Source organism: Tarenaya hassleriana, unplaced genomic scaffold (assembly GCF_000463585.1).
Source record: "Tarenaya hassleriana unplaced genomic scaffold, ASM46358v1 Cleome60, whole genome shotgun sequence".
Taxonomy (NCBI): domain Eukaryota; kingdom Viridiplantae; phylum Streptophyta; class Magnoliopsida; order Brassicales; family Cleomaceae; genus Tarenaya; species Tarenaya hassleriana.
In genome coordinates, this window is record NW_010968506.1 from 29,107 (window position 1) to 41,435 (window position 12,329).

The following is a 12,329-nucleotide window of genomic DNA, read 5'->3' on the forward strand; positions in this document are numbered from 1 at the left end:
CCCCCCTTATAATTGGCTGTCGACAGCGGAGGTTCGCGGCGAGTCTCGGCCGGGGGTCTGCGGCGGCGTAGGCGGCGGCCACTTCTTGCCTCTGCTCGTTTGCTTCTCCAGCGATCGCAGAGCGGACAGCGTTTTGTTCAGCGGCCGTGGCTCCCGCTGCTGCTGCGGCGGCGGCGACTGCGGTTCCGTGTCTGTGTCTGGTGGCGACTGCGACGGCGATCTTGCGTTTGCGTTTGCGTCTAGTGATCGCTGCAAGGAGAAGAAAGTGGACACGTTTCGGAAGACTTTGTCAACAAAGGTGGAAAGGCACGCAGGACAAAAAGGGTAAAGAAAGGGCAAAAGGAACGGTCGCATCGCAAGAACATTTTTTTTTTCAAGTTATGACTATGTTAAGTACAAGATACCAAAATAAAATTAGATTTGTAGAAATTGATTTAATAATTCATCTCATAAGAAAACTTAAACAAATCATTTATTCTTATCCAAGGTATCATTAATGTTCCCAATTTGACATTTTCAATATGGATATGTTTTCCACGTCATGTTGGTCCAAATATTCACCAAACAAAAATGTTAGCATTTAACATATAACAACATTATTCATATCGTTTTAATATGAACAAAATACTGCAAATAGGTTTTTATATAAACACGTATATCTATAGATGTTTTTTTTATAATTCAAAAGTTTAGTGGGCTTTGGACTAACTACATCTTTTAAAGAATCGAAAAAATTCTTGGGAATATCCCTTTTCAAATTAAATAGAGACTCAACTTGAATTGTAAAAGAATTTTACCATCTATTATCGGTTGAACTATCCAAATTTTAGTTATATATAGATGTTTATAATTCAATCGTATCAATATATCGCAAACATTCACTTCTATTTAAATCATAAAAGGATTTTAAATTTGCGCGAGTTATATAGATCAATATTTTACCTGTGGAGTAGTGGTGTTTTGTTGGGTGGAGAACCGAACCGATTGGGCGAGGACGTATTGGAAAGCTTGGACGAGAGTAGACTGGCCGGCTTGGGCGAAGTTCTGCCAATAGAAGATGATGAAATCCCAAGCCCTTGCTTTCATCTCCATTATCTTCCTATCGATCTCTGTCTCGTGCTGGGCTATGTATGGCCTCAACAACGCCCCGTACACGTGTTTCGTCCCCTGCGTTTCACCACACGTGCCAAAATCTAAATCTTTAGAACCATAGGTTATAACAAAAAGAAAAAAAAATTCACGCCCTTAAATGTTTTCATCATGATTATCAAATAACCAATCTCTAAGAACTCAATCATCTATATGTAAATCATCTTTTACATTGTATATATTGGTTCTTCTAATTTTCCACATTAGGGTTCCACTACACAAAGGCTTTAAAAGCCCAATAAAAGACGAGGAAACAACAAAAATGTGACGCCCATTTGAATTTTGATTTAGAATTTGAATTAAACAAAATCAAAGTTTTATGACAAAAGAGTGCATATATATATACGTACCTTCGTCTTCGGGTACCATAGATATACGAAAAAGATCACCTTCATTTCCCCGTACAGTGGCAACCTTTACAAATAAATAAACAAGAAAATCAAATTTAAAACAAAATAAAAAAAATGTGTTATTCATGAAATTAAATGCAAGATTTTTTTTATAAATATAAGTGGCTCTTTACCATGAGATGAATATGTCGCCTACCCTCTCAAACGATGTGATAAGGGCCACAAGGATCCTACACACATTCGGAAAGGAAACGAAATCGAATCTGAATTCCAAATTTATGCAATATATATATATATATATATATAATATGTGTGTAATTATGCATTGGTTTTCGTTTTAAAAAGCTATGATTTGATTGTTTGTTACCAATATTGACACCAAAATCTTATTTCCTCTATGTCCACTCTGTTTTTCTCCACCGTTTTGTAGCACTCGAACGCCGGATATGTGTATCCAAGAACCAATCTGTCATTTTTCAGATCAAATTCACATCAATAATGTGCATATACACACGCATATATATACATACATATATATATATATGAAAAACAGGCAAAAACAAAAAAAATAGAACAAAGTTTGTGTGATTTTAGGACATACAAAAGGAATCTCGTGAGGAATTCTCCCAACATCTTGGAACAAAGCCGATCACAACAGTTCCTATATTCATACCAAGAAAAAAAAAGAACATTACACAAAGTTGATCGATTCCAATGTTTAATGAAGAATAATAATCAACGACGAACAAAAATAAGAAACGGGGAAATGTGAACCTGTTTGAAGACGGAGACAGAGACGCCACGAAGATCTCTCGATCCCGTTGAATTGAACAAATGGAGGAATTTTTTTTTGGAAGAAAACAGAAGAACCAAACTGCATAAGAAATCCGTTGAAACAAAATCAAATTATTGAAAAAAAAAAAAATCAAATTATTGAAAAAAAAATCAGAAATTATATATACACACACACACACACACACATATATATATATATATGCAAACCTCGATGGGAGAATGTCTCCTGTTTCTCCCAAAGAACTGAAAAAACGTGAAACTCCAAGAGAAAGCAAGGGAAGAATGAAAGGGTATGTCTATTTATCGATACGTGAATATCTAATTTTGGTAAAAATGGCTAAGTTTTTTTTAAATCTTACCTAAAAAATGGAAAAAAAAACAAAAGAAAGAAATGGTAAACGGGTAAATAAATTGTTACCGTAGACGAGTACGATGAACGGGTTTAGCGTTTGACCGTTATTCTTACAGATTAAAGGCTATTTTCGTGATTTCGAAGACTTGCCAGACACCGGAAATAGAAATTAATTTTTTTTTCTTATCAATGACAATGTCATAATAAAAAAAGTTGCTGTCGTTATTAGGTGACGGGATTTTGCTTAGAAACTGTAAAAAATAATTGAAATTAGTAAATTAGTAAATATTTTAAACTTTTTGTACAACATCATTTAGTTTGAAAAGTTTACTTGCTTTGTTTTCTTATTTGGGTTTAGATTTTGATCTAAAGTTTACGTTAAAGGTAGTTTCGTATTATAATACATAAAAACGGTTAATTGAAAAAGATTTTTAAATACTATATTGATATTTTATTATTTTCAGATTATTTACCTAATTAACTCTTAATAAAATATAATAAACAAATCTTTTTAGATTATTTACCTAATTAACACCTAACAGAAATATTTCTTCTTTAGGCGCTATATTTATATTTTTATTTTTTAGATGATTTAATTAATTTGCTCTTAATTCAATATGATAAAATGAATTACGGCTTAAAAATCCAAACAAAACAGATGATTTGTTAGAGGCTCATGGACTAATGGTTACAATCTTATTGCAAAACTAAATTGATAATGAAAAAATGGATTATCACAAGAATTATAACAAGATCAATTGGATCCAATTACAAAGAAAAATACAGCAATTAAAAACAATGATATCATTTTGATCTAACAAACCTATTAGACATTTTGAAAGCTCGACTAAATTTTAAGCAATATTTTTCATATTCGATGTTATTTAGAAAATATAGTGCAAGATGTGTTTTTTTTCCTGGATAATCGAGTATATTGGACCGAAATCCAGACTAATTCTAGGGTGGAAAACAAGTTATGTGATTGGAATGACACTCTCTTCCCCAATTTAAGATTTAAATTCGGGACGGAACAGACGCTTTGCATTCACATTTCATTGATTGAGCTACCCAAATTTGATATGGTGCAAGATGTGCAAGATGTTAACTGATAAGACACAAAATTCGTAGTTTTAAAAAAAATGTTCCTTTGCAGTAGATTTTTTTATTTTAGTAAAATTTTATTAGATAATATTTTCTAAACATATCAAAATAGTTTATAAAAAATAGTTTATATTTTATATTTGAGTCAAATTAGGAACTTTTTTTTATAAAAAAAACTTTGCTCCTTTTATTACAACACCTTTTATAAAGAATGCGCTGGTAGAGATTTTGAATGTAAAATTGCTAGTGCAACTCACGTTCTTTGACTGCAATCATATTTGAAAGTATTTATCATTGGCTAATACCGAGACATAAAATTTATAATAATCATTTCTGAAAATGAAAAAAATTGTCAGGGAATTGAAATTTAAGTTATATTCATCCATAATATCCGGTAAGCAAAAAAATTGATTAATGTTGTTTCAAATAAATTGTCTCTACGTGAGCATCGCATGTGTGTCAGACTTGTGCTAACTGGAAGAAATATTTTAAAACATATTGATTTGAAGAACCTATTTTGGGGTGCTGTAAATAGTTATTAAAAAATTTAGCAAAATTTATTTACAAATCTTTTTCTTTGTCATTTGTACATTTTTTTATTCTACTAACAGTTGTACATTTTTCATTGCCATGATGATTATTACGATCGATATATCGAGATAAAAGATATAAACCTAGCTGCATATGAAGCGTTAATTAAGTGCCAATGACCCAAGACCATGGTATAAGGCATTTTTCCGAACAGAGTTACATTGCAAAGATGTTAACAATAATTTTTCGAAGAGCTTCAATATGCCAATAAAAAAGGATCATTATAAAAATACCCTTACTTTGATATATGAACTTCAAATCATACTTTTTTATATAAATTTTTGTATCACCAGTGTAACCAATGTGATCTATTTGAGAGTCTCATTGATCATACTGTTAAAATTATGTGGTGGTCAAACTATTCACGGTGGACACACCGTTCAAAACTTATATGTGGATCACACTGATTATAACGGGTACACTGATCACAAAAAAAAGAGTTAAGAAAAGTATGATGTGAAATACATATATCAAGGTAAGGTAGTTTTGATATAATGTCGAATAAAAATTGCTCGACTATGTCCCTTGATTGACATGGTCGAAACAATTCGAAGGCAAACTATGCAATGGATAACACAAAAGGTCTTGAGAGGTCAAGGTATGTAACACATACTTCACTTCATATGCTATGAAAGAGTTAGAAAAAAATCAGAACAACACACGTTATTGCATAATGATATCGAGCGGATACGATAAATATGAGGTGATGAAATCAGGGGTAAGTTATTTGTGTAGAAGATTTGACTTATCAGTATGGACCATATATTATCAACAACCGGAGAGAAGATGTTGTAAAGTTTGTGTCCGACTATTTCTCGAGTAGAAGATTGAAATTGATGCATATGAACGAAATATATTTCCTGTAAACGAAGAATCATTTTGGATAAAAATGCTAAAAGATCCAATAGGCGTCTCCAAATCAGAAGGATGCTTGATCGACCTACGAAGGTTAACCTAACAAAAATCAGTTCATGAGTCTTCATCAAAGCTTAGACACCTTACACGACATGGAAGATAAATGATGTGTAGTCAATAAAAATAGGTTGTGCATAATGTAAAAACATGCATATATACGAATGAACCCGTTCAATATTATGGTCCTAAGCGCGGTAGGGGAAAACCGAAAAAATTGAAGGTCTAGTGTCAAATCCTGTTTGGTTAATGCAAATAGATATCATCTTAATCCTATTCCTTTTTTGCGACTAGGTTATCGAAGAATCAAGTTCAATCGCACCACCATAACAACGTTGAGTTGAAGGTACTATCCACTACCAATATATTCAGTTGAAGGCACAATTCTGTAAACTTTGGTATTATTGTTTGTCTTTGTCATTTTATCCTAAAAAACAAGTACTCTGACAAGTTTGTTTTAGGATGTTTTGGAAAAAATCAAATGGTAGTAATGATTGTTATAATTCACTTCTCCATTTCTATGTATCAATAGTAAAAAACTTATCCAGTAAAATGTGAAAAGGTAGAGTTAGTCAAGTAGTTCAAAACACACAATACATAGCTACTGTAGTAGTTTCATGTTTGATTGTCTATGTAGAGTTAGTCAAGGTAGAGTTAGTCACGAACAAACACACATAATATAAAGACTGATAATACATCTTATTAGAACATATTCATCAACTTACTTAGTAAAAGGTGAAAAGGCAGGGTTAGTCAAGAAGTTAAGAAAAAATGAATCTTATTTGGTTTGAGTGTTAATTGTAGTAGTTTCATGTTTGATTATTTATGTTGGACTTAATAGTTGCGAGAAACACGATGAATTAATTTTTTTTCCAATTTTTGAGTTTAGTACTTCAGACTTGTGCTATTCAATTTCATTGTTTGAGACTTCCGTTCTAGACATGAGATGATATGATTTGACCTTGAATTAATTAGGTTTTATTCAATCGGTCTGTTATATCGGTTTTGGATCATTACAATCTTACTACAGTTTGATGTTTCACGAACGAACAAAGCATATTGCATTGGACTACCATCTTGTTAGTGAAAATATCAAGTTATATCATCCGCTAGAGATGTCAATTGGGTTGGTCCAATCTATTTGGGTCTAACCCATTTGGATTTGAAGGATAAACGGGTGGGTTGGGTAGACCCGTTAATAACAATGGATTGAATTGGATCGATGCATTAAACCCGTGTAAACCATTTAAACCCATTTATATATTCACAAACTACTTATATATATATATATATATATATATATATATCTATTAATATGTATACTCATATAAACTAGGAATTGTCATTTTAATATTCGATTCAATAAAAATATGTACAAAATCAGATATTATTTTATATTCGATAGTTTATAAAAAAAATTATACATTTTCTTAAAAAATCATTTTTTTTATTTTTTTAAAATTCGATTCGATATTTTAGAAATATTATCGTTTAGATTTTTTGAACGGTTCGGTTCGTAAATGATACTGATTCTTTCAATACGATCTGATTCGGAAATGGTGTCCAGTTTTTTGGTACGATTCGATTCGGAATGGTATCAAATTTTTTATACGATTCAAAATTTTCATCACGATTCAATTCAGAAACGACAACGAATTTTTTTGGTACGATTCAATTCAGAGCGTTATCAAGTTTTTCGATACAATTCAAATTTTTGGACACTATTCAATTCGGAAATGATAGCAATTGTTTTGGTACAATTCGATTCGGAACGATATTGAATTTTTTATACAATTCATTCAAAAACGACACCGAGTTATTCGGTACGATTCGATTCGGAGTAGTATCGAGTTTTTCGATACGATTCAAATTTTTCGATATAATTCAATTCGAAAATGACACCGAATTTTTTGGTACGATTCAATTCGAAAATGATACCGATTTTTTCGGTACGATTTGATTAAAAAATGACACCAAATATTTCGATTCAATTCATATACATATGTATATATACAAATATATATATATATATATATGTTAATTTTTATATATCTAAATATAACAATTTTAATTAGTTACAAAATGAGTGAGAACTCGATTTTCTTCTCTATTTTAGGACGCATTATCTACCACTTTCGCATAAGTTTTGTACATTATTAGACAATTAGGATCATTTTAGGTCTAGGTTTTGTTCCCTTTGCATCCTTTGGTGATTGAACATGTCATAGATGCATTTTGGATGACAGAGGAGCATAAACAAGGGACTCCGAGCAATTTGGATCGGAACAGGATGAGAAGAACACATCTAGCTCATGCTACATCTGAACACGACCATATCAAGTTGTAGCACGGTTGTGTCATAGTGGAGGAAACGAAGATATTTGCTCAGAGAATTGGTTTGGAACGTGGCGTCGTTCGACACGGCCATGTTGATTCAAACTCACCCTTGTCTAGACCATGTTCGAAGTGTAGAATCCTGATCATGCAATTGACTTGGTCTGTGTCGTTACTCGACACGACCGTGTTGCTTACTTCCTATTTTGAGTTCCGAATTGCCATTTTCGAAAAGTTAAAAATCCTAGCCGTCAGGAAAATAAATAGACGACTTCTTGGACTTCAGAAATTGTTGAGAGATCACAGGAGAAGCCAGAGAACTCGAGAGAGAATCAAGACGAAGTTTCCTAGGAGCAAAGATTGAAGAATCGTTCGAGAGATCGCTGCGAGTTTCTTCTCTATCTGTTTCTATGTTTTTTCTTATTGATTTGAACTCATTTGTTGTTATGGGTAGTAAGTAGTCGTTTCACTGTGGCTAGAGATTTAACTTTGTAGGGATTTATTTGGTTTTTATTCTCCGAGACTACGCTATCGATATTCGTCGGTTTAATTGAATTGAGTTTATTGCTTTTAATCTTCTTGACATGTTGATTGATTGATCTTAGATTCTGATTTGTAATGAAAATTGGGATTAGATTCGGAATAAATTGATTGAATAAATTGATTAAGACTATTGAAAGATAGGTTAATCGATTTAGGAACTGTGACAGTGATCATTAATGCGTTTGATATTTTAATCAATTAGGTTGAGAGATCAATAGGTTGAATTATTAGATAGTGAATTTAGGACTTGAAAGAGCTAGATTCGATAGTAGAACTTGAGGTCCCCAATTAGAGTTCGATATTTGTAGATTCTCTATCCTTAGAAATAACCCCTGCACGTTAAGGTGATCCTAAAGTTATGGTGGTTTAGTTATTCGATTTTATTTAGTTTGTTTACTGTTTTGTTTTGAGAAAATCGCATACAAATACCTAAACTTTTACAAAAATCCCACATAAATACCTGAATTATAAAATTTCTATATAAATACCTGAACTTTTCTAAAATCCTACATAAATACCTAGCTAGACTTCTGAAAAACTTCTAAATAAACTCAAAATCTGTTAATGATATCACCTATTTTTATTTGAAAAATACTTGAAATTTGTATTTATGTGGAAATTTTTCAAAAGTCTAGGTATTTATATAGGATTTTTAAAAGTTCAGGTATTTATATTGAAATTTTATAGTTTCGGTATTTATATGAGATTTTCATAAAAGTTTAGATATTTATATGCTATTTTCCTTTTGTTTTGGATATTCATATACCTCATATGATATTTTCTGATCTAGTTCTTAGTTGAGTTTTGCTCCTTGCGTTAAATATTCTCTATGTTCGACCCTGGTACTATAGTCGATCCGTATCTTTGCGGTATTCGCCGTGTTTAGATTTTTATCACGAGCTTATTTATACACCTAGATTTGTGGTATCAATGAGTTTAATTTTAACTAAGTATATAATGGGTTTAATGGATTAACCATTCAACCCATAGGTTTAATGGGCCAAAACCCATTTAACCCATTTTAAAAAGTTAGTCAAATGGGCTAACCTGTTTGGGTTTATAGATGGGTTCGATTGTCGACCTGTATAATTTGACCCATTTTGACATCTCTAACTTACTATTATAGTAATAAAACTACTTACCACATCTTAACCGAGATTAATATATAAATGACGAGGCTATAATTATGAAGAAGACCTCCAATTTGTGAGTTTTGGCTTTGTAATCATCCATCCAATTTTTTGTCTGAGAATTGACATTTTATAACTTGATATGTTAAGTTGAGATTGTACAAATATATTGAAAATTTTTGTTTGTTTGTGTTTTAATATACCTCAAGTTTTCTTTATATTCATAAAATCTCAACTCTTTACCTTTTATAAAACGCATCTGAAAAATATATATCCCGGATTTTTCAATATTTTGAAGTGTATCTTAAAACGTCACTCCTTCCCCCACACTGACATTGATGGAAAACCTTCACTTGACTTGTCATCCATTTTTTCTCCAAATTTAACTCACATTCGAGTTCATCTCGCTCATGATAACACATATTTCACTCGGTTTTATATATTTGTAGGCATTCTAGGGCCACTTGGCTTCGATATTGCATGACTGTGCTATTTGGTGTTTAAACAGGTTTTCACGCATAAAAAGAGCAAAGGAGTGGAAAACATGGGCTATGGAACATCACGGAAAAAACGGAAACATTTATAGTGTCTCGAGGAAAAATGTGAAGCTCAGAAAATGTCACATCTTGCAAGTCCAAAAACTTTCACTCTACAAGTCCAAATCATGCATTCTCTACATCATTGGAAACTCTCTTCGATATCTACACATAGACGTCAAGATCACCAAAATCCGATGTTGGAGCCCGTCAAAACTACGATGTGACACGATCGTGTTACTTGTGTATACACGATCGGGTCACTTAAAATCCGTAAATTTTCCAAATTTGCCCAAAAGAAAGAGGAGATAATTAGGATTAGCCTCCAAGATCGAATTCATTCAGACTTTTGATAGAAAATAGACCCTAGAGCACGCAAAAGAGGGAGGTTATCAAGAGGCAAGAGATCGGAGTAGAAAACAGAGATTACGAAGCCGGGAAATCGACTAAGCATTCTTTCTTTATTCTATTTTATGATGTTTTGTATTATTGATATGAACTCTGACGTCTCGATGTTTAGCGAGTAGTTCTTTTTGTTGGTTTAGTGCTCTATGATGTACTGTTTATGAGTTTTATTTAGATACATTTGATGTATTGATACTTTCTATGGTTTATGAGAGTATTTGATTCATTACATGTTCTTGCATACTAGATGTGTTATGAAATCCATGTATCATTATGAATGATACTTAACTCCCTAGTCTTGTGTCATTATGGGAATGATGACATAATAAGACTAGTATGATGTGTGTGATTGATGATCATATAGATGATCATAGGTATTTGGATACGATCACAATCATAGGTATTCGTTGGAGAACGAAATACTGGATTGACCCGCATGAGATTGTCACATGGACTAGCGTCATGACTTGAATCTCATATGACGGTTCCATGATTGGATCCTAAGACCTGAGATATCTACGGAATCCAACATGAGGAGTTGCGTACTTTGATTACGTCAAACGTCCTGCGTAACAGGAGGACTATAAAGGCGTGTATCAGGTACGAAACGAATCATGTGCTGGATTGTAGATAGTCAAGACGGGATTTGTACCTCTCGTAAAAGAGAGAGATATCGCTGGGCCCATCGTGTGAGCGAGACTGTAGAAATGTGTGGCCGCACTATAGACGAACGTCGTCTATTTCAGACAGTCGAACTCAGTGAACGAGAAAGCAGTCGAATCAGATAAGGTGGCTTGTCCATGCCTTATATTCAACATATGATATCGTGATACAAAAAGATCATCAACCGGAATCATCACTGGCAGTCGTAAGATCACGAACAAACTCTATTCGACAGAGGTAGTCATAGTGTCTTGCTAGAGACCGCCTATGACTTGAATAACCGAAATAAGAGATTTCGTATTATACTGCTATATCGGATGAGCCTACAGGGTCACACACAATAGGGATGGACAAGTACGTGTGCTAAATTATCCCGATTAGGAATCCTAATTGGATTGAGATTCCTAATTCAGGTCCGGAAATTGTTCCAGACCGATCGATCCAGACATGGACCGATCGGTCCAGACGTCGGGATTTACTAAACTCGCTCTAATTAGGGTTTTAATGTGAGAAAACTTAGGAAAACGCCATCCAACTCTTTTGGCACGAATTTCAGACCCTAGGGAGAGGTTTGGAGAGTGAAAAACCTAAGAGAAAGATCCCTGAATCCTTTGTGCAAAGAAGAAAGCGTTCTTCAGTCGTAGCAGACAAGTTCCAACCGTTGGAATCCTTTCCGCTGTGTGGATACGTGTAGAGGGCAAGGTATTCTTCCTGCCTACAGTGATCAGACGCGTTCTTCGATTGATACAGGCCCCGGATCGATTGAGGTAAGCGTTCTAACGTTTCTACAAGATCATGCATGATAGGTTTTAGAGTTTCATCAAAATTTTTGTTTTTCATCCGCTGTGCAAACCCTAGAATTGATCTCTTAGGAATTAGATTCGCTCTTGAGATCCCAGGAAAACCAACAGTGGTATCAGAGTATGGTTGCTCTGCATGATTTTTGTTAGAACCCGATCACGCACGTTATAGGATTTGAATTGTTTGAATCCGTGTTTGCTTTGATGCTATGCATGATTGTATTATGGATCTAGAGTAGATTTTCTGTTCATTGTTGCATAGTTGCAAGAGCTTCGAATTCTGAGTTCGCAGGCGAAAACGGGGTCGAATTCGGGTCTGAAACGGGGCAGAAACGACGAAAACGAGATCTGATCACGTTTCGCCTGGACTGATCGGTCTGGTCCTCTGGACCGATCGGTCTAGGGTTTCGCAAGTCGGTTGGACCGACAGGTCCGGACTGAACGGTCTGCGTGCGTAGACCGATCGGTCTGGACAAATCCGTAGCGAACGGTCTGGACCGAACGTCACCCGAAGACCGAACCGCCTAGACCGATCGGTCTAGGACCCGACGCTTCACCAAAACGTGATTTTGCGTTTCGGGATCTGGTTTGAGCAATCGTTGCTTAAAACCGATCAACTGTGATTCAGAATAACATGATTCTCTCTTATGGATGGTCCATAGTGAATG

The 12,329-nt window shown here is 34.0% G+C and overlaps 1 protein-coding gene across 1 annotated transcript in view; it reads right to left on the reverse strand.

Annotated features, from left to right (window-relative positions):
• The window catches only part of LOC104799750 (HVA22-like protein j), a 3,065-nt gene extending 476 nt beyond the window's left edge, over positions 1 to 2,589 (reverse strand). Inside the window, exons 1-8 of the mRNA XM_010522391.1 lie at positions 2,502 to 2,589; positions 2,274 to 2,373; positions 2,101 to 2,160; positions 1,867 to 1,965; positions 1,673 to 1,729; positions 1,500 to 1,563; positions 943 to 1,167; positions 32 to 249 (exon numbers count right to left, since the gene is read on the reverse strand). Of these exons, the coding sequence (XP_010520693.1) occupies positions 32 to 249; positions 943 to 1,167; positions 1,500 to 1,563; positions 1,673 to 1,729; positions 1,867 to 1,965; positions 2,101 to 2,132 (695 nt within the window). The 5' untranslated portion in view covers positions 2,133 to 2,160; positions 2,274 to 2,373; positions 2,502 to 2,589. The remainder of the gene's footprint in view (positions 1 to 31; positions 250 to 942; positions 1,168 to 1,499; positions 1,564 to 1,672; positions 1,730 to 1,866; positions 1,966 to 2,100; positions 2,161 to 2,273; positions 2,374 to 2,501) is intronic.
• Positions 2,590 to 12,329: the final 9,740 nt, after the last annotated feature.